Here is a 21,395-nt window from a genome sequence, read left to right as displayed (position 1 = left end):
GGGTCTAAATGTTCCAGCCCGACAAAACACGCAGGAACCAGTGTGATGCCATGTGATGGAATTTTTGTTTTTTTCAGTGTGCTTCTACAAAAACCTAGGAAATTATGCACCAAAAACTACCTGAAAAGAACATTAAGGTTGTGAAGTCAAGCGCTCAAAGGATAGGAAATGAAACATTCTGAGACACAACCAGAACAAAGGGGCCAAATCGCTTGCTTGGGTGACTTAAGCCTTAGTTACATGCCCCGGCAGGATAAAGTGGAGAATCCGAGGAGTCTGGAGGCCAAGACCAAATGGCAGTGCTGGGGTTTGGGGTCATGTCGGGTGACTTGAGAGCCGTCGCGCAGTGGGTGTTAGCAAGCAAGCAGCCTAAGCCCCTTCCAGCCCAACACCATCCTTATTAATTCATACGGCATTTTGTAGGAAGCTTGCTAATTGCTAGCACCGAGTAAGTCAGGAGGGGACGCTCAGCCCAGTGTGGCTGTAAGCTCCTGTGCAGAACGGCTTGTCAGAGTCTCTTTGCTTAAGTATTTACAACAATGTGTTTCCCCAAATGCTTCCTACTTTATTAAAGCTGAACACCCACTAATCACGTTATAAATAGGGAGGTGGCCATTGCCAAGGGCTCTCGCTGCTTTACTGGAGTCGGGCAGCCCTGCGTGCTGCCTCTCCTGCCTTTTCCTCGCAGCTGAGATTCCCCGTCTCGGGATTTATTTAACGGGGTGTTAAAAGGGATACAGGTGCTCAGGGAATAGCCTGCAAGGGAGAGGGGTACATTGGGGCACATGGGACAGGCCTGGGGGGGGTCTGGGCAGGAAGGTGGGGCACCAGGATGTGGGGGAGGATGTCGGAGGATTCTGCCTAAGTTCCATTATTCAGGATTGAGGCCCGTATTCATGGCATGGGTTGCTGAGGGGAACATCTGGATTTAGGCCTGGTTTCAGAACAGCTCTGCCTTGCTGTCCCCCAGGGCTCCCCAGCTCCCTCTCTGAGGCCTCCAGCTCCCTCCTAGCTCCCTCAAGGCTGCAGAGTCCCTTTTGCCCTGCGGCACCCCCTTGGGTTACGCCCCAGGGAGCAAGGCCTGCCCTCTCACAGCGGGTTATGCTGCTGGGGAGCAGCTGCCACAGAGGGACAAGATGGAATGACGTGCCCACTCCACAGGGCCGGGGAGGGTCAGACTGCAGAGGGCATATGGCCAAAACCCTCGACCCCTCGGCTACCAGGCAGCCACACAAAAAGTAGAACTGTATCCGGCACCCGCAGCACCTGCTGTGCATATTCAGGGGGCTTGAACGCCTGTGACATGCCAGCTGCCCTGGGTCAGAGTCAGAGACCGAAGAGACCCACCTAGGAAGCATAATGATACCAGATCCTGATCAACATTCACGGAGAGTCTCCTTTAATGCTTAGCAGTCTACCCAGCGAAGGTGCGCAACCGTCCCCCTTTGCCATCATATCTGTGCCCCACACAGTCTGTAGTGTCTTTATCCTCCCAAGACCCCTGTCGGGTAGGGAGTGCCATGGTCCCTATTTCACAGCTGGGAAACTGAGGCAGGGACAGACTAAGTGACTTGCTCACGGTCACCCAGGAAGTCTGTGGCAGAGCAGGGAGTTAAGCCCGTCTCCCCCAAGCCCCGGGCAAGCACTCTAACCGCTGTGCCAGCCTTCCTCCTGTGTGGGAGCCTAGGACACATGGTTGAGCAGGGCTGGTTCCGTCCAGCAGAGGTCAGGGGTGCACATGCCCACCCACCCGCCATCACAAAGCTGTGGCTCTCCAAAGAAACAAGGTGGACAGGGCTGCAGGCTGGCCTACTAACCCGCATGAGGTTATTTTCACACTCCCCCAGGTTGCAGCCCTGCCTGTCCTGCTGACTCAGAGCGTGTTCCGGGAACGGTGCACTCAGCGACGACGAAAGCCCAGGACAAAAGAGCGATAGCCACCCTTCCTCAGCAGCCAGGACAACGCAAAGCAGCTGGGCCCCCTGGGAAATCTGGCCCCGTTGTTCTCCTGGTTACAGCTGTGCCCAGGGAATTGCACAGGGTTCTGGGGCTCTGCCGGCTGCTGTCGTGACTCGCACACTACCAGCGACTCCTTGTTCTCTCTAGAATGGAAACAGGCCCTGTTTATCTCAGCCACTGGTGATGGGGACTCAGCAGAGAGCGACTCTGGGCATCATAGCAAGGGACAATGGGTGCATTCTGGTATGACTGGCCATGGATCACCCCTGGCACCCCCACGGGGGCGCTTTCAGAGGCTGCAGGCAGTGTGCTCAGAGGTAAGCAGTGGGGATACTCTGTGTCCCTGCACTGGCTTGTTATGGTCACCCCCTTCCATTCTCCAGCGCCACCCCTACAGCAGCCGACGAACCCAGAGTGCTCATAGCACAGGGCATGGCCGGGCACCGTCCTCCTCAGCGCAGCGGGGTGCGGAGGAGAGGACACGAAAGGAGATGCGGCACACAGCCCTTGACACAGATACTGCAGACTGAGCACCCAAATCGGACCGGGAGATAAGAGGCAGCGAGCTACGAGAGATACATAATAAGCAGGTTCCACGCTCTCGCAGAGACAGAATTCTTTGCGGGCCGCGGGGAGGGAGGCTGCGATTAACTTACCCAGCTCGCTGTGCCTCTGAGCATACACCATCACGACTGCGGCGAGCACCATGCAGCAGGCTGACGGGACAGGATTGGCCATCTGTGGAAGCAAATGAGAGGGATGGGTCAGGGTTTGTCCCTCGGGCGAGAGCGCTCTGTACTCAGAGGAGAAACTCAACCTCCATGCGCCGGCATCTGGCTCGGGGGCACTGGGTAGCTAGTGGCACTGTCTTGCTGAGGAGGGATGTCACTGAGGCCTGGTGGTCCTTAAATAGCCCGTGCAACTTTCCACTAGAGCTGGGGCGTGAGCTCTGGGCCCTGCCCTCTGTTACTTTGGAGTAACTCCTACGGACTTTGATAGGAACAGCACTGGTATAGCTGAGAGCAGAACTGAACACTTAGAAATATCCCTTACACATTCATATGGGCATGTTATTTTCCCCATCCCCTTCTAAGCTCCAACACTCCCCCCGCACACAACCCTGTTGGGTAGGGTTGCTGTGCATTGTTAAGCAGCTGCAGCACTCCACACCAGAGGTAGATGCCTCTGAATGGTGTGGCAGACAAACATCAGAACGGCCACACTGGCTCAGACCAAAGGTCCATCTAGCTCAGGATCCTGTCTTCCGACAGTGGCCAGTGCCAGGTGCCCCAGAGGGAATGAACAGAACAGGGAATCTCAAGTGATCCGTCCCCTGTCGTCCAGTCCCAGCTTCCGGCAAACAGAGATTTAGGGATACCCAGAGTGTGGGGCTGGGTCCCTGATCTCATATCCACACATTACAATAGTACTCCCAGAGGACGTTTGGAATCAGGTCCTATTTATGAGCTAGTGAGCCAGCTCCAATGCCCTCCGCTGCATCTCCCCATGGAGCCGCCCGTGCCCAGGGGCTGGATCTAAGACATGAAAGGAGATGACAGAACACTGCAGTAGCTGTTGGTGTCTCATTTGAAATGGCCTTAAGGCACCACGGACAGGGCACTGGCCTGAGACCCAGGACACCTGGGTTCTATTCCTGCCTCTGAACTGCTGGGTGACCCCAGGTAAGTCACTTCCCCTCCTGCCCTTTGTTTGTCTGTTTAGATTGTAACCTCATTGGGGCATGGACTGTCGCTGGTGGTTGATGTGTACAGCCCGATGGGGCCACTAGGTTTTACAGTAATAGAAATAATAAATAGAATCAGTAACAATTGCACGCCTCCTCCACGTATCTTTAAGCCTGTGCTTTCCTCTGTAGTACGGTTATTATTATATTAACCACCAGACCTGTACTGGACATTGCACAGAAGATGGGGTGCCGGGTGTAAGCCAAGTGAGGCAATTATCCTGCTCAGCCAGGCTGGGGCCTGGTCTCTGTTAGGAGCCCTGGGTTAGTCCTGCATGTTAGGAAAGCCTCAGACGCACTGGAGAGGGGAAGAAGCAGGAAATGCCTGGGGAGTAGGAGCTGGGAGGAAAGGTGACAGCACTGGGCTATGTTCTGTCTGGGGAGCAGGGAGCGTGAGAACCGCCTGCAGATACAGTCAGGGTCTTTTCCTAGGGGAGAGGGACCAGTTACATGGAGTAGGTCCATGAGGAAGTCATGGACTAGAGGTTCAGCAGGGATGTTAGGGGAGCTGGAAAAAGAGTGAAAACGAGTCCGGTGGCTCGTCCAGACCCCGCCGACCATGTCAAGAAGCCGGCACATGCTTCGGCACAACTGGCGCGGCCTAAGTAGACATGTGCTAGGGAAGGTGATGGGGGCACAGGTGGGTGTTCGTGTGTGGGTGAAAATGTCTCCCTCTACTCCAAAGAATCCCCTCCAGCATCATGCATGCTGCCTGACCCCACCAGCATGTCCCTCTCCACAAATTAGAGTGGCGAGCCAGCAAGGAGGGTGCAATTCAAGCCGCACAGCTTGGCTGGAAGGTTTGCCTTGCCTGGGGCTGTGCTGGAAACAATGTGAGACAGAGCAGTGCAGCCAGCCACTGTCCCCATTCTGTGCGCTGAAATCCTACCAGGAGCTCGGGCACCGTACTCCTCAACGCAGAGGGAACAGCCTGGTGTCTTGCTGAATCGAGAGGGAAGCTGCTGGGGACAGTGGAAGGGCACCTCTCCAATCCCCCAGACCAAGGTTGCTGGCTGCCCAAGGTGGTGAAATAGGTTTGTTTGATGGTGCGGGTCAGAACTGGGTGTCGCGTCGCCTGGTTAGAATCCCCCCATTCAGCAGCTTGCCACCTTTGCAGGCTGGGGTGCTGGAATAATTTTTATACTGGGGGTGCTGCTGATGGAAACCGTATCTTTGGCATTTTGGTTTTTTTACCACTTTTACCACTTCAAGCCCAGGGATGCAGTAGCGCCCCCAGCAACGCTAGTTCCAGCACCACCAATTGCAGGGTAACGAGGGGGTGAAATGGGCATAGGGGAGTGGGGGAAAGGCAAAGGTTAAACAGAAAGAGTCAAGGGTTTAAGACACTGGTATCCCCTTCACAGCCACATTAGAGCTCTCTGCATCATCCCTTCTAATCCCCCAGTCCTCTGTGCAGAGAGGTAGGCACAGAAGGGCAGGGAGTGTGGGGAGGTGTCTCTGTGCCCCAACCGCAGCGTGCCAACTCGGTGCTATCCTTTTCAGGGCTGTGGGAAGCACCCCTCAGAGCAAGAGCTGAGCTGGGAGCAATTGAGACTCAGCTGCAATTTGTGCCCGGACTTCCTCTGGAGGTAGCGCAGCGATGCACCACCTCCTCAGAGGGGCTTAGAGACCAGTCTCCACCTAGCCCTCCGCATCCATATGGCAGCCAGTGCAACGGGGGCTCCTGGCCCAGAGAGTGGGAAGATGCAAACGCTGCATCAAGCGAAATGTGCATGCAAACCACCAGGCAATCAGGGAGTCCGGTTTCATGGTTCACGCCGGGGTAGACGGCATGAAGAGGGAAAATAAATTAGCCTTTTAAAATTATTGCAGCCTCAGTAATCTCAGGTGCTAGGTCACTAATGCGTGGAAGGTTTCTCTTGTAACACGGAACATGCTTATAGGCTCTTTAGCCATATGGCGCCCATTTAACCTCCTAACAGGGTAGCAGTAATTGGCCCAAACAGCAAAACATATTCCACATAAAACACGCAAGCTATGGGAGCCCATCTGGACGCAGCCTGGCATATCACCACCCTTTACAACACCAAGTTCAAATAGAAGGATCAATGGAAAAGCCTGGGAAGGGGGAATCTTGGAGTGGGGGAGGGAGGTTGAAGTGCCATGAACAAGCACAGAGCTCACCCTCCTGGGGTTCACAAACCTTTCCCTCCTGTTTAAACTCACTTCCTGCTCCTGTCCCCTAAGCAGGGCTCACTGCTCTGCTGCACAGCCACCCTCCCTTCCTAGCAGGGATGGGAGAAGCCCCGAAGCAGGCTGCCACCAGGTGACACCCTACCCAGGCAGGGCACTCCAGTGGCTAGTGTACGGAGACCTTACCAAGTCCTGTCACAGACTTACCACTCTGCAGCATCTCCTCCTGGCCAAACCCAGCACTGCAGCCCCTCTGCCTCACCCTCCACCTGGACTGGGCTTTGGTGGCCTGGGCAGTTACTCGGCCCTCCGGCCTGGTCACACTGAGGCTCCCAGACCTTCCAGGGTAAGAGTGTCCCAGCTCAAAGGAAGAAAAACTCCACCCAGGCTCCAGTCCCTACAGATTCTTCTCCCCCTCCTGGGCTCTGGCCTTCCAGGGCTTACCACTGCCCCCCCGGTTTCATCCCTGGAGTCTCTCCTCCTAGGCCTGCTGAAGGAGGCTCCTGCTCCGCAGCTGCCCTCTCCCTTCACGGGCAGTCCCAAGGCAAGACTCCTTCCTGCAAGCCCCTCTGTGGTTCCCTTCCCAGAGAGCAGAAACTTCCCACTGCCTTACCCCTGGGTCTCTCCTCCCTATTGCCCTGCAGTCCTTCCTTTATGCTTCTCCTGGGTCAAATCCTTAATTACCTGATCCCTTCCAGATGCCACAGAATGAGCTAATTGGAAGGGGCAATCCACCTGGAGGAAGGGTGGCAGGGCAGGGCCCTGTATTTCTACACTGACTAACCCCAGGTGCTAGTTCTGGCTCATGCAGAAATGACAACAAACAGAGCCCTCAAAGGGTAGTTGGCAACCAGGAGACAGGCCCCCGGGCTTAGGGTCGGGTGATGGGAAAGTCCGATGTTGCAAGATTCATTGGGCTTGAGTCTCTGTTAAATTAAGACGCTTTTTTGCAGCATAAAAGTGGCTCAAAGAGAAGTCCCCAAGAATCCCTCCTGCTCAGGGGCATTCCGCTCTGTGCCCCCAGCCCCTGGCATAGGGGGTGGATCGAGGGCGTGGCCAGAGAGTGTAGGGCGATTCTCTGCTTCCTGGGAGCAGGCGTAGAAGGGCGGAAGGTAGAGCATCCCTGAGGCTGCCGTCTCTCCCCGGTGCAGCCCTGGAACACATAACGCCCCCTCCCCGGCCCAGGTTCAAGCAGAGAGTATCTCAGAGTCAGGCCCCAGGTGCCAGCTGTGCCTACATTCTGACAGCACATGGCCGAGGCTTCCCACATTGTCTCCAAGGGACATTCAGTAAAAAACCCCCATTAATTGCATCAGCTTTCAGCTCAAAGTCAGTCACCATCGGCTCAGGGCCTGGTCTCCAGCACCTGCCATGACAGTCCATTGCAGGGCGGCTGCCAAGCAGCAGCAGACACGGGAACCCAGTGTGATCCAGCCACCCTCACAGTGCTAAAGATTTTATTGTGCAACGTGTAGCTAGGTGTCCTGTGGGGAGCTGCTACACTACGAGGGCCACGTGATTATACCAGGGGCTGGGTCATCAGCACGGGATTGTGAGCAGAATCATTGGAACTGTGGGCATCATTTGCAGGGGAGACTTTATTCCACTGATTTAGCCTCTCTCTCTGTTTGCCATTACTAGGGAGTGGGCTGTGACTGTCTTCCACTTACTCCTTATTCTCCCAACAGCCTTTGTGACTATTTCTTGTCCTGGAGACCTTTCAGGGGCTGGTTCTGACAATTACACGGTCTTCAAAATGCAAATGTTATTGGTTAGTTTTAAATGCACACAACTTAGGTCACATGTTTTGGGTTTTGTGCCCTAAATGATCTGGAAAAAGGGGTAAACACTGAGGTGGCAAAATTTGCAGATGACACAAAACTACTTAAGATAGTTAAGTCCAAAGCAGACTGCAAAGTATTATGAAGGGACCTCACAAAACTGGGTGACTGGGCAACAAAATGGCAGATGAAATTCAATGTTGATAAATGCAAAGTAATGCACATTGTAAAACATAATCCCAACTATCCGTACCGTGACAGGGTGGGGCCAGATGGCTACAGGAGAGTAACAGAAGGCAGATATATTAGCCCCAGGTTAAGTAGGTCCCTTTTCCCTGGGTAAAGTAACAGCGAAGGTTCCAGAACAATCAGGAACCTTCTGGAGACAATTAAGACAGACAGGCTGATTAGAACACCTGCAGCCAATCAAGAAGCTGCTAGAATCAATTAAGACAGGCTAATCAGGGCACCTGGGTTTAAGAAGGAGCTCACTTCAGTTTGTGGTGCGCTTGTGAGGAGATGGTAGCAAGAGGCACTAGGAGCTGAGAGTGAGAACACAGACTGTTGGAGGACTGAGGAGTACAAGCGTTATCAGACACCAGGAGGAAGGTCCTATGGTGAGGATAAAGAAGGTGTTGGGAGGAGGCCATGGGGAAGTAGCCCAGGGAGTTGTATCTGTTGCACAGCTGTTCCAGGAGGCACTCTAAACAGCTGCTTTCCACAGCCCTGGGCTGGAACCCAGAGTAGAGGGCGGGCCCGGGTTCCCCCCAAACCTCCCAACTCCTGGTCAGACACAGGAGGAGTTGACCTGGACAGTGGGTTCACGAAAACGGCCAAACTGAGGGCTGCCGTGAAGCTCCAAGGCGAGCAAATCCGCCAATAAGTGCAAGACCCACCAAGGTAGAGGAGGAACTTTGTCACAGTACAAAATGATGGGATCTAAATTAGCTGTTACCACTCAAGAAAGATCTTGGAGTCATTGTGGATAGTTCTCTGAGAACATCCACACAATGTGCAGCGGCCGTCAAAAAAGCGAACAGAATGTTGGGAATCATTAGGAAAGGGAGAGATAATAAGACAGAAAATATCATATTGCCTCTCTATAAATCCATGGCACGCCCACATCTTGAATACTGCATGCAGATGTGGTTGCCCCATCTCAAAAAAGATATATTGGAATTGGAAAACGTTCAGAAAAAGGCAACAAAAATGATTAGGGGTATGGAACAGCTTCCATATGAGGAGAGATTAATAAGACTGGGACTTTTCAGCTTGGAAAAGAGACAACTAAGGGGGGATATGATAGAGGTTTATAAAATCATGACTGGTGTGGAGAAAGTAAATAGGGAAGTGTTATTTACTCATAACACAAGAACTAATGTGTCACCAAATTAAATTAATAGGCAGCAAGTTTAAAACAAACCAAAGGAAGTATTTCTTCACACAACGCACAGTCAACCTGTGGAACTCTTTGCCAGAGGATGTTGTGAAGGCCAAGACTATAATAGGGTTAAAAAAAGAACTAGATAAATTCATGGAGGATAGGTCCATCGATGGCTATTAGCCAGGATGGGTGGGGATGGTGTCCCTAGCCTCTGTTTGCCAGAAGCTGGAAATGGGCGACGGGATGAATCACTTGATGATTACCAGTTCTGTTCATTCCCTCTGAAGCACCTGGCATTGGCCACTGTCGGCAGACAGGATCCTGGGCTAGATGAACCCTTGGTCTGACCCCATATGGCCGTTCTTATGTTTTTACTTGGATGAGCTTAATTCTTAGTGTTGGATTTCAGGGATAGGGATTCCCATGGCTTATCCATTCAGAAGTCACTTGGCATTCCTATTCTCTGACACTCACTAGGAACTGGCTCCTCCCACAAACGTGCCTGCTGGTGACCTCAGTACTAGAACTGGGATCTCAAACTTATTCAAAATGTCGACCCCATCTTCAAAGAGAGAACGTCTCATTGCACCTCCCACAATGCGCCAACCTCCACTTCTCCTCCCATTGGAAAGCACCCAGCACCACTTCCCTTCCCACTGGGGTCACCTTCACCCCACCCCACCCTTCACCACGCCCCGGCCTCCCTCTGTCTTCCCATCGGCTGTTGTGTAACATCACGGTAGCTACCAGCAATTGCCTCCGGAAGAAGTAACTTTACAGAGATATTGAGTGAATTTGTAGCTACTTGTAAAGTGATTGAGCAGCTGGAAGCATGGAGGAGCTTTCCAGTGCGTGTGAGCAGCCAGCTCCCCGCAGCCAGGGACCCTCCATGCTAGACTCCAGTGGGTGGCTGCTTTTGCTTCTGCCTGAGACTAGTGACAGCGGGTTTACTGTTCAAGTGTTTGACCTGCAGTGATGAGAACAACCGGACTCCAGCTCACGCGTCCTGGTAGCACTTTACACTGACAAAGCACTCTGCAGACATGAATCCGCCCTAACAAACTCAGCAAGGGCACGGCTCCCGCACCGCAGCGAGATTGATGCACCGGGCAGGGGTTAGGCTCAGCGGGTTGCTGCTTTCTCACAAGCTCAGTGAAGGGTGGCCAGAAGACAGCCACCTCCGTTCAGCAGCCCTGGCAGCGTGCCTGACGCTGCTGCACGGATCTTCTCTCGTGGCAACCACGCACAGCTGCCGTGCCCCAGCACAGCAGCTGGGCCCACAAGCCTGCGCGCTGCGCTCCTGTCGCCCTGGGCGAATTTGGAAGGGAAAAGGGTACGGGCTGAGCACAGAGCAGAAAGGATGGAAAGGTCGCTCCCCTGAAGGAGAAACGCTGCCAGAGGCATGGCCCGCAGCCTGAGGGGGTGCGAGGTGTGGGGCAGAGAGGGCCAGTTCCAATGCAGAGCACGGCTTTGTAAAGAGCAGCGTGGGCCTGGAGGGGTCAGATCAGACCATTGGGTCCATCTACTCCGGTATCCTGCATCTGGCAGGCACCGTGGCCAGATGCACAGGAGAAACCATGACCCTGCCGAATGCATCTAACTGTGCAACGTTAACGTGTGCGAGCACGTGCATGTGTGGAAAAGTCCCTTCTGACCTCTGCAGCTATAAGCCTGTGCCCTGAAGCGTAAAATCTGATTACAGTCCCCTTATGTTAACTTACATCACTACCAGCTGGTCAGCACGCGAGCCAACCCTTCTCTGCTGCCCATTCCACAAGGCAAACCCATGTGCTCCCCTGCTTCTCCCCAGCCTCTCTGCCATTTAAAATCCCTACTCTTATTCCTCTTGCTATGACCCTCGGGCCTAGAAGTCGGCCTGGGGCCCCAAAGAGCTGACAAGCAAAATAAATAAGACAGACAAAGGGTGGGAGGAAAAGAAGGATGACTGTCCCCATTTTACAGATGGGGAAACTGTGGCCCAGCAAGTTTAAGTGATTTACCCAAGGCCATACAGGGAATCTATGAAACAGCCTGGAGTTAAACCAAGCTTTCCTGAGTCCCAGCCAGCCCTTAACCACACAGCCACCCTTCCTCTCTATACACCTGTGTTGAAGCCATCCATTGTTTTCAGTACCACAGCTGGCTGGAAAATACAGGGCTTTTTCTGCAGAAGATTTTGACAAAAATGATTTTTTTTTTTTTATTTTTGTCAAAATTTTCTATGGAAAACGTTGATTTTTTTTAGCTCAGTGTTTCGGCTGAAACCCAAAAACCTTCTAAGTTTTGAGCATTTGTTTTTCTGAGACTATCAAAACGGTTCATGGAAAACAGACCATTTACACACACACATGCCCACACCCATACACACGCATTTTTGTTGAAAACTCTATTTTCTGTCCAAAAATAAAAGGGCTGGATATTTTTCTGCCATGCCGAGTAAGTGTCCTCTTGGGGGCAGGAGCAAAAGGAGAACATCTCTAGGTCTGGAGGTCCAAAGGTTCAGATGCCTGACAGACCCACGGCTGAATCTCCTGAGACCAGAGATCCGATAGGAAATACCACGAGCGCAGCTTTCCTGGTGATATTTCTGCTACTTCAAGATTTTTGTCCAGACTGGAAATAACACAAAAAGAGCACCCCGCCCCCTCCAAATTTTAGATGAAGTTGAAAAAATTATGAAACAGGCAACATTAACCAAGGTTTTCTCAAACCTCCAGAATTTATCTCCAGTTTTGAGGGAAGCGTTGAGCCAGTTCTGACCTGAACAAGCCTACCCATCTGTAGCAGTGATTCCCCCGGACCCTGGAATAAAAGCGTGGGTGCTTCCTTCCCTGACCCAATACCCTTCCGAGCCCCTAAGGCTCCAGCACAGCACCCATCTGTAAAGTGGTGCACTCCCGCTGCAGCAAGCCTTGCTGATCCTGCCCTGCCCGAGTACAACCAGATCTCCTGGGGAGGAGCGTTACCTATTTGAATGCCCAGCGCATTCGCAGCACTCTGCACATCAGGATTGTTTCGCTTCAGCGTCTTCCCAGACCCAAAGAGTTGGCGGAAAGGCAAAGAAAATCCCCAGCGCGAGGAGGATGGAGCACGTACGAACTTGCTGAGCCAGCCAGCATTCCGGCACGCAGCCCCCCAGGAGCTAGGGAGAGCAAACTCACCCGGCTGCACGCCCCGCTCGCTCTCCTAGGTGTCAGACACGCAGCGGGGAGGAGCAGCGTGTTCTCACCGGCAGCTGACACGAGCCAGTGGAGCGCCCCATCTTGGGGCATGGCCGTGAGCCCCAAGCAGCAGCCCCGACTGCTCTCTACTGAACTTGCTCCTCAAAGAGCACATGGTTCCTTAATTCAACTCAAATATGGTTCCAGTGTCCCTCTTGGTGCCACTTCCGAGGTTTATAGACTCCAAAGCCAGAAGGACTCATTGTGATAATCTAGACTGGATTTCCAAACTACAGCCTCTCACCGGGGGAGTCTGCATTTCTGGATCTCGTGCTTCACTCTGGAGATGTGCCTCACGTGGGGAGTGCTCAAAGTGAAGTTAATGCTGCAGGAAGGGGTGAGATTGGGAGTCTGTGTAGACTGAAGGCCTCTATTTATCCATAGAATACGTATTGCCCAGAGAGCAGCCCAAGATTTTCCCCACATCCCTTTCCCTTCTCAGCACACCTCAGCCCTGACCCGGAGGCACACACGTCTAGAGGAGAGGTGGGCTTGCAGTCTCCATGGCCCGTTCAGCTCTTGTCCGCTCTGCTGAGAGTGCCAGCGAGGGGCCTCCTTCGTGCCAGTTGCAGAGGTGGGTTTTGTGCCCCACTAAAAGAGAATCAGACATGGACACAAGTGTGGCCATATGGATGCTTTTATTTCAGTTTACCCAAGCATATTTCAGCTTGGCTTAAATCCATGAGGAATGCGTGGGAAGGGGGAGGGATAGCTCAGTGGTTTGCACATTGGCTTGCTAACCCCAGGGTCGTGAGTTCAATCCTTGAGGGGGCCATTTAGGGATCTGGGACAAAAATTGGGGATTGGTCCTGCTTTGAGCAGGGGGTTGGACTAGATGACCTCCTGAGGCCCCTTCCAACCATGATATTCTATGACGACACATGGCTTTGCACTGGATTAACTAAACTGGTGCAAGTTTGTTGGGAGGCAAGGCCCTGGATTGCTTCTTTAAGTAGGGGGAGGCTGCTGGTGGGGCAAGTGGAGAAGGAGAAGATGGAGCTCAGCTACCATGGTGATGGGTGCGGGAGAACAGGACAGAATAGAGTGCGGAGAGGACTCGGCAGGAGGCGAGCGAAAAGAGATCAAAGATCCAGGCGGAAGGTGGAATGCCACTTTATCTATTGAGTGAATGGGGCAGATGTCCTGCCCGGAATCTAATTGGGGCCGAATATCAGATCCTGTGCAAATTCATATTAGGGACTGAACTGGGGCCACCAACTCCTTTAGCAAAGGCCACTAAAATAGCTCACAGACGGTAGGATGTGGAACTTGGAAGACTGGTTTGGTGACTTAGGAATGAAAGTCTCCATGACCCATTCTCCTTCCCCAGGTGCACAGAACTTCCTCTCATCCAACAGCATTGCAAAGGATCTGGTCTCTGAGCATGGTCCGTATCATAGGACCTTTCCTAGACGCCAGCTCATCCCTTGTCTCTCGCCACGGGGCTCCTAGACCGCAGCTCTACCAGTATATCAGCTGTTTCCTTGGTCTCCATGTCCAACCACCTCGCAAGCTCTTTCCTTTGGGTGCTTCTGGAGACCTATGTGTATTGGGAAGATGGACAAGGAGGAGCTGCTAAGGGCACAATTCCCCAGGCAGTGCTTTATTAGTGATGGCCACACTGGGTCAGCCCAAAGGTCCATCTAGCCCAGTATCCTGTCTTCCGACAGTGGCCAGTGCCAGGTGCCGCAGAGGGAACGAACAGAACTGAACAGCCAGTGGAGAAACTGTCTCGAACCTGCTCTGCACCGACTTGGCTCAGTCCATTCCTTCTGTCTCCGGCACGCTCCGGCATGGACGTTGGAGCCGGCTTGGGAGCCACAAGCCCTTACGGCGCAGTGCTCGGAATGCCAAAAATCTGCGCAAACTGCCCAGGGCTGAATAGACCGCCCCAATCTCACTGCTGTCACTCAACCGCCGTGTACCGCACTCTTCTCCCCAACGGCAAAAAGATGGAAGGGGGGCAAGCGTGCAAAGAGGGGGCAAAAAGATGGAAAGGAGGGGGGAGGAGCAAGTGTCTTTGGGAACCTGAAACCATCAAGTGTCATCTCTATTCCTCTAAAATCTGCAGAGAATCCCCAGGCTGGAAAGGGGGGGAATAAAACCCTTGCCTGTTACCTTCTTATACAGGAGCCCCGACATGTCCCTCTTAATAGGCCTTAAGCTCCAGGCCTAGCAGAGTCCTTGTCAGACCTAAACCTCATTTTGTTGCTTAAAGGGAAAGAAAAGACGGGCATTATCATCTTCCTAATACATGCTTCAGAAAGTCTTACCTGCAGATTTAGAGATGCTTCCACTTGAAAGGGTTCCTTTAATCTCGTTGAAACACCCACTGTCAGCACAACAATTAGAGCCGGCCTCCCAGACTTCTCTCGCCCAGAGGATTACAACAGCCAGCTGGAATTAACACACCTGCTGCTTTCCGAGGTTCTTCCCCACCCCCTCTACCCCCGCTACCTTTTCTCCTTTAGAATATGGGGTTGTTTTAAATGACAGGAGGGGAGGTGTCCAAGCAACGGTCACAAGTGAAGAGGCAAGTCCTCAGATTCTTACGTGTATTGCAGAAAGACAGAGAGCCCAGCCAAAAGTGGGCCCAACTCTACTGGATCCTGCCCCAAAGAGCTTACAGTCTAAACAGACAAGATGGATAGAGCAACAGAGGGAAAGAGACTTGTTCCAGGTCATGCGGGTGGAGAGGGGAGAGAGTCAGGATTAGAATCCGGGTCTCTCAACTCTCAGTCCTGTGCTCTACTCACTGGACTATGCTACCTTATTGCAAGCAAATCAAGCTTTGACCCAGGGTCCTTCCAAGACAAGAAAAGAGGGTGTGGGCATGTGTGTATGTGGGGGTCTGACATGGGTAGGAATGCTGCACCCAGGCATTGAATGCTGGCTGTGAGACTGAAGAGTTAGGCTGTTTTTCAGGGAAAGGGGAGGGGAAGGATGTCCTTTTGGCTGAAACTTTATAGGAGCTTCCACAGGCCCACAGATGGATTTTGGAGAGAAAGTTTGGCTAGCTCTGTTAAGCTGTTTGGAGTCAATCTGGTTCTAGCCAGGAGCTGAAAGGAAGAGAAATAACAGGCTTGTGGCTAAAGCACTAGCCTGGGCTTCAAGAATCCTGGATTCAGTTCCTGACTCTGCCACAGGCTTCCTGTGGGACCTTGGGCAAATCACTTCATCTCTGGGCCACAGGTCCCCATCTAGGGCTGACTGTTGCTCTGTGTTTTGTACAGCTCCGAGTGCAATGGGGCTTGGTCTGGGTTGGTGCCTCCCTGTTAAATGGTCATTTAAATAATAACACCACCACATAGGAGAAGTTCTGGAATTGTCCAAAGTTCTAGTTAATAATTTGGAGAGGAGAAGAGCCACAAGAATGATTAAAGGCTTAGAAAAGCAGCCTTCTAGTGATAGACTCAAGGAGCTCAACGTATTTAGCTTAACAAACAGAAGGTTAAGCAGTGACTTGGTTACAGTCGATAAGAACCTACCTGAAGAATAAATATTTGAGAACTGGCCCTTCCGTCTAGCAGACAAAGTTTATAACAAGATCCAATGGCTGGAAGTTGAAGCTAGACAAATTCAGGTGGGAAGTAAGGCTGTTGTAAAGAAGTAAGTAAGAAGTTGATGCTAGACAAATTCAGATGGGAAGTACATTTTTAACAGTGAGGGTAATTAACCACTGGAATGACATATCAAGGACGGTGGTGGTGATTCCATCATTGGCCATTTTTATATCAAGTGCAGATGTTTTTCTAAAAGGTCTCCAGTTCAAACCGGAATCATTTTGGGGCCACAGCCTGTGTTCTACAGGAGGGCAGACTAGATGATCACGGTGGTCCCATCTGGCCTTGGAATCTATGAAACGACCAATAGGCTGAAATATCCTAAGAAACGTGACTGGCAGCAGAACACAGCAGTAATTTCAAGGGAAAGCCCAACCTCGTGGTATTTCTATCCTTTGTTTTCCAGAACAAGTTGGTTTAGATGCATTTCAGACACACATCTCAGCAGCACCCTGAGTTCAAGCAAGCTCCCACTGAAGTTAATAGGAGTTTTGCCCAACTAAGGGCTGAATAAAATCAGAGCAAGGAGCTCAGGATTTGGCCCTTAGGATCTGGATGCTACTCAGAACCATACCTGTGACGATGTTCAGCTCCATCCCGTTACGGACGTCCCCTCTTCACAGTCACCTGTTGCCTGTGACTAGAGAGTAAAGCTCTGATTGGCCTTCCGAGACTGCTATCACCATCCAGTGACAGATCCCCTCAGAGCTCGCTGGGGTACCCACTCTGGACATATCAGTTCTAGCCAACTACCGGTCCAATGGCAAGCCTCCTATTCCTGAGCAAGCTCAGAGAGAAGCTGGACAAAGGCCAACTACAAGCTCATCTGATTGAAGTCAACATTTTAGACCTAGCACAATCTGGATTCAGGCCAGGACACGGAACTGAAATTGCTTCAGTGGCATGGAAGAATGATCTCCTGTCAATGGGTAGTGGACAGACATCCACACTCATCCTCCTGGACCACACTGCAGCATTCAGCACTGTTGACCATGAGTTTCTGTTGCCATGCCTGAAAGAGGTGGCAAGGATCTGGGGTAACATGCTAGAATGAATCCTTCCTGGAGGGATGCGACCAATGAGCAGAGATGGAAAACTGTACCTCCACCACTAGACTGCTCACTTGTGGAGTCCCACAAGAACCAATTCTCTCTCTGGTCCTATTCAACATCTACACACAGCCCCTAGGTGAACTGGTTGGGGATGACATGACTCAAAGGTCAGCAATATGTAGATGACACACAGCTCTACCTATCCTCTGCCACATGTAACCACGCCACCACCACGGCAAGGTGATCTCCTGGGCATGAAGCCTTCAGAGCTTAGGAAACTCCAGCCAGTACAGAATGCTGCAGCACGCTCCTCAGCCACACAGGCTATCACAAGGACATCAAACCTGTCTTCCACTCACTACGCCAGCTTCCCATCAAATAGTGAATCAAGTTCAAGGTCTCGCTCCTCATCTTAAAGGTGCCCCACAGCCTGAATCCAGAGATCTAAAAGAGCCAAAAGCTCCAAGATGAAAACCGTGGTACAACCGTGCTCCTCTGGTACAACAGAGCTCCTTACAATAAGGGTAAAGCTCACCTGTGTGGGAGATAGCTCTTTCTCAAGTGCTGGTCCTGGACGGCGGAATGACCTCCCTGCAAAACTAAGCACCATCCCAAACCTCACCACCTTCCACTTCAAGTGCAATGCACAGTTCTTTGACCTGCCTTCTCTAACAAAATACAGAGCAACAGGTATATTTAAAAACCCTACCAACACAAGACACTCCATTGCACATACTTCTCCCCTGGAGGAGAGAACAAACACCATGCAACAGAACAGATGTTAGTTACGTTGTTTAATGCACCACTGGAAGGTGCTCAGATACCACAGTGATGTGTGCAGTAGAAGAACCTGAACTGAATAGAATAGACGCTACCAGCACCATCCAAATCCTTGACCCCATGAAGAATGCATCCTTTGTCGCTTGCCATATGAACCTCCACCAAGCAGATCTTGAACAATGGCAAGAACAGTATGAGCGGGCAACCTTTCAGGGATCGTCTCAGCTGGGCCCGACTATAAATTGCCTTTGGCTCAATGGACATTGCCTTAACTCCGGGTCCATGCAGATGCTGCTGCGTGGGATAACATTTTTATACACACACATTTTGCACATGCAGCCGCCTGGCTCTGCCACAGTCTGGTCCCATCTCCCTTTCAGAATCGTGTAATGGATCACTTCCCTTGGCTTGTACCTGGCCTCTCAACTGTATTGTCACATAATTAACTGGTCTATCTGAAAACAAAGGGCACCAGTCCAAACCCGGCCATCTGTTCAAGCACTGATAAAAGCCATCGCAAGTCGCAGCATACTAATAGCGCGGCATATCTGGTCTGGTTTAGAAACCAGCTCTGTGAAAATGCATGGGAGGGTGAGAGGAGCCCTGAATTCTGATGTTCTCTGGTTGCATCCCTGGGGAATATCAGATGGGAAACCATTCATCATGGGCTCCCAGTGAACTAGGAACAGGAGTTCAGCTGAGATAGAATAAATAAGCCAAAACCTTCACTCAACATTCAAAATCAGCGGGTTGGGTTGGGTTGGGTTAAAAGTGACCCAAGGTGGCTGTGCTGTTTCTTTCTGATTTTTTTCTTTTATTCAACTCTGCCATGCTATCAGCTGTGGCGTCCAAGCTCCCTGCAGCAAGTGAAATTGCCAGGTAACTGGAAGCAATTGTATGTTTTCTTCTGTTAAAGAAATGTCAGATAAGTTAACTTTACAGAGTTCTAGATTCAGCATCTTTTTCTGAAGCTCTTTCATCTGCAGCAAGGGCTTGATGTCAGTTACACCCAAGACAAATCTTGAATAGCTGGGTACAGTCTGAACATAAGGCAAGCCCTCTCTCATTGCGGGATGGATGTCGGTGCCCTCAGCCTACAGATATGTCTGTGCGAGAGCTCTGTATTTTTACTGTGCTGACTCAGACCAATTCTGCCCTCAGGTACCCATTGAAATCAAGAGGAGCTGGGCCAGCAAACCTGAAGGCAGACACAGATTCACAGATTCCAAGCCCAGAAGAAACCATTGTCTTTATCTCATCTGACCTCCTGTGTAACACTGGACAGGGAACTTCCCCAAAATAATCTCCAGAGCAGAGCTTCTAGAAAAACATCCCATCTTGATGAAGAATCTACCACAGCCCTTGATAAGTTATCCCAATGGTTAATTACTCTGCCTGTTAAAAATTTGCACCTTATTTCCCACCTGAATTTCTCAAGCTTCAACTAACCGTTCTCTAAATTGAAGATCTGATTATTAAATATTTGTCCCTCATGTCGCTACTTACAGACTGTAATCAAGTCACCCCTTAACTAAACCAATTAAGCCCCTTGAGTCTATCACTACAAGACAGGTTTCCTAATCCTCTAATCAATCTTGTGGTTTGTCTCTGAACCCCCCCCAATTTTTCAACATCCTTTTTGAAGGTTGAACACCAGAACTGGGCACAGAATTCCAGCTCTGCCAGTGCCAGACACAGCCGTAAAATCACCTCTGTGCTCCTACTTGAGATTCCCCTGCCTATGCATCCGAGGATCGTGTTAGCTCTTTTGGCCAGAGCGTCACACTGGGAGCTCACATTCCAAACTGATTATGCATCATGACTTCCGGATTTTTTTCAGTCTTTGCTTCCCAGGATAGAGTCCCCCATCCTGTAAGTATGGCCTGCATTCTTTATTCCAAGATGTCATTTACATTTAGCCATATTGTTTGTTTGCATCCAGCTTAGCAAGAAATCCAGATTGCTCCGTATCAGTGACCTCATAGACTTTAAGGTTAGGAGGGTCCATCATGATCATCAAGTTTGACCTGTTGCACATTGCAGGCCACAGAACCTTACCCATGCCTGAAAGAGACTCCTAAGCTCTGGCTGAATTACTGAAATCCTCAAATCATGGTTTAAAGACTTCAAGTTACAGAGAATTCATCATTTACGCTACTTTAAACCTGCAAGTGATCTATCCCCCATGCTGCAGAGGAAGGCGAAAAACCCCAGGGTCTCTGCCAATCTGACCCGGGGGAAAATTCCCTCCCAACCCCAAATATGGCAATCAATTAGACCCTGAGCATGTGGGCAAGACCCACCAGGCAGATACCTGGGAAAGAATTCTTTGTAAAAGTGGCAAAGAGTTCTGTGGCACCTTATAGAATAACAGACGTATTGGAGCATGAGCTTTCGTGGGTGAATACCCACTATGTCAATTTTTACTACTACAATTCTTTGTAGTAACTCAGCCCTCCTCATCTAGTGTCCCATCTTCGGCTGTTGAGGATTTTTGCTATTGGTAGTAGCCGATGGGTCACATATCACTGTAGGGGCAGTCCCATCATACCATCCTCTCCATAAACTTATCAAGATCCATCTTGAAGCCAGTTAGTTTTTTTGCCCTCACTGCTCCCCTTTGGAGGCTGTTCCAGAACTTCACTCCTCTGATGGTTAGAAACTTTCAGCTAATTTCAAGCCTAAACTTGTCGTGGCCAGTTTCTGTTTGTTCTCGTGTCCACAATGGCGCTTAACTTCAATAACTCCTCTCCCTTCCTGGTATTTATCCCTCTGATGTATTTATAGAGAGCAGTCAGATCTCCCCTCAGCCTTCTTTTGATTAGGCTATACCAGCCAAGCTATTTGAGTCTTCTTTCATAAGGTAGGTTTTCCATTCCTCGGATCATCCTAGTCGCCCTTCTCTGCACCTGTTCCAGGTTGAATTCATCTTTCTTAAACATGGGAGACTAGAATTGCCACAGCATTCCAGATGAGATCTCCCCAGTGCCTTGTATAATGGTACTATCAACTTCCCTGTCTCTACTGGAAATACCTCCCTTGATGTATCCCAGGATTCCATTAGCCTTTTTCACAGCTGCATCACATTGACAGCTCATAGTCATCCTGTGATCAACCAAAACACCGAGGTATTTCTCCTCCTCTGTTGCTTCCAACTGATAAACCCTCAATTTATAGAAAAAATTCTTGTGGTTAGTCCCTAAGTGCATGAGCTTGCACTTTGCACTATTAAATTTCATCCCATATTTGTTACTCTAGTTTATAAAAACATCCAGATCTTCTTTTATGATATTCGGTTCCACCTCTGTATTGGCCATACCTCCCAACTTTGTGTTATCTGCAAATTTTATTAGCACGCTCCCACTTTGTGTGCTAAGGTCAGGAATACAAATGTTGAACAAGGTTGGTCCCAAGACTGATCCCTAAGGAGCTCTACTAGTAACCTCCTTCCAGCCTGACAGTTCCCCTTTCAGTGTGACGTGTTGTAGTCTCCCCTTCAACCAGTTCCTTATCCACCTTTCAATTCTCATTTTAATCCCCATCTTCTCCAATTTAACTAACAATTTCCATGTGGAACTGTATTAAATACCCGACTGACCTCCAGGTAGATTAGATCTACTGCACTTCCTTGGTCTCAGAAATCAGTTATCTTCTCAAAGCAGGAGATCAGGTTGGTCTGGCACGATCTACCTTTTGTAAAACCATGCTGTATTTTATCCCAATTACTGTTCACCTCTATGTCCTTAACTACTTTCTG

General features: G+C 50.7%; 1 protein-coding gene across 1 annotated transcript in view; it reads right to left on the bottom strand.

Annotated features, from left to right (window-relative positions):
• CNTFR (ciliary neurotrophic factor receptor) overlaps positions 1-21,395 on the bottom strand; it is a 427,487-nt gene that overhangs the window by 212,999 nt on the left and 193,093 nt on the right. The window contains 1 exon segment of the mRNA XM_077818087.1: positions 2,616-2,697. Coding sequence (XP_077674213.1) covers positions 2,616-2,697 — 82 coding nt within the window.

Source organism: Eretmochelys imbricata, chromosome 5, assembly GCF_965152235.1.
Source record: "Eretmochelys imbricata isolate rEreImb1 chromosome 5, rEreImb1.hap1, whole genome shotgun sequence".
NCBI lineage: Eukaryota > Metazoa > Chordata > Testudines > Cheloniidae > Eretmochelys > Eretmochelys imbricata.
Note: the sequence above shows the minus strand (reverse complement) of the source record. Positions and strands in the feature narration are given on the sequence as shown.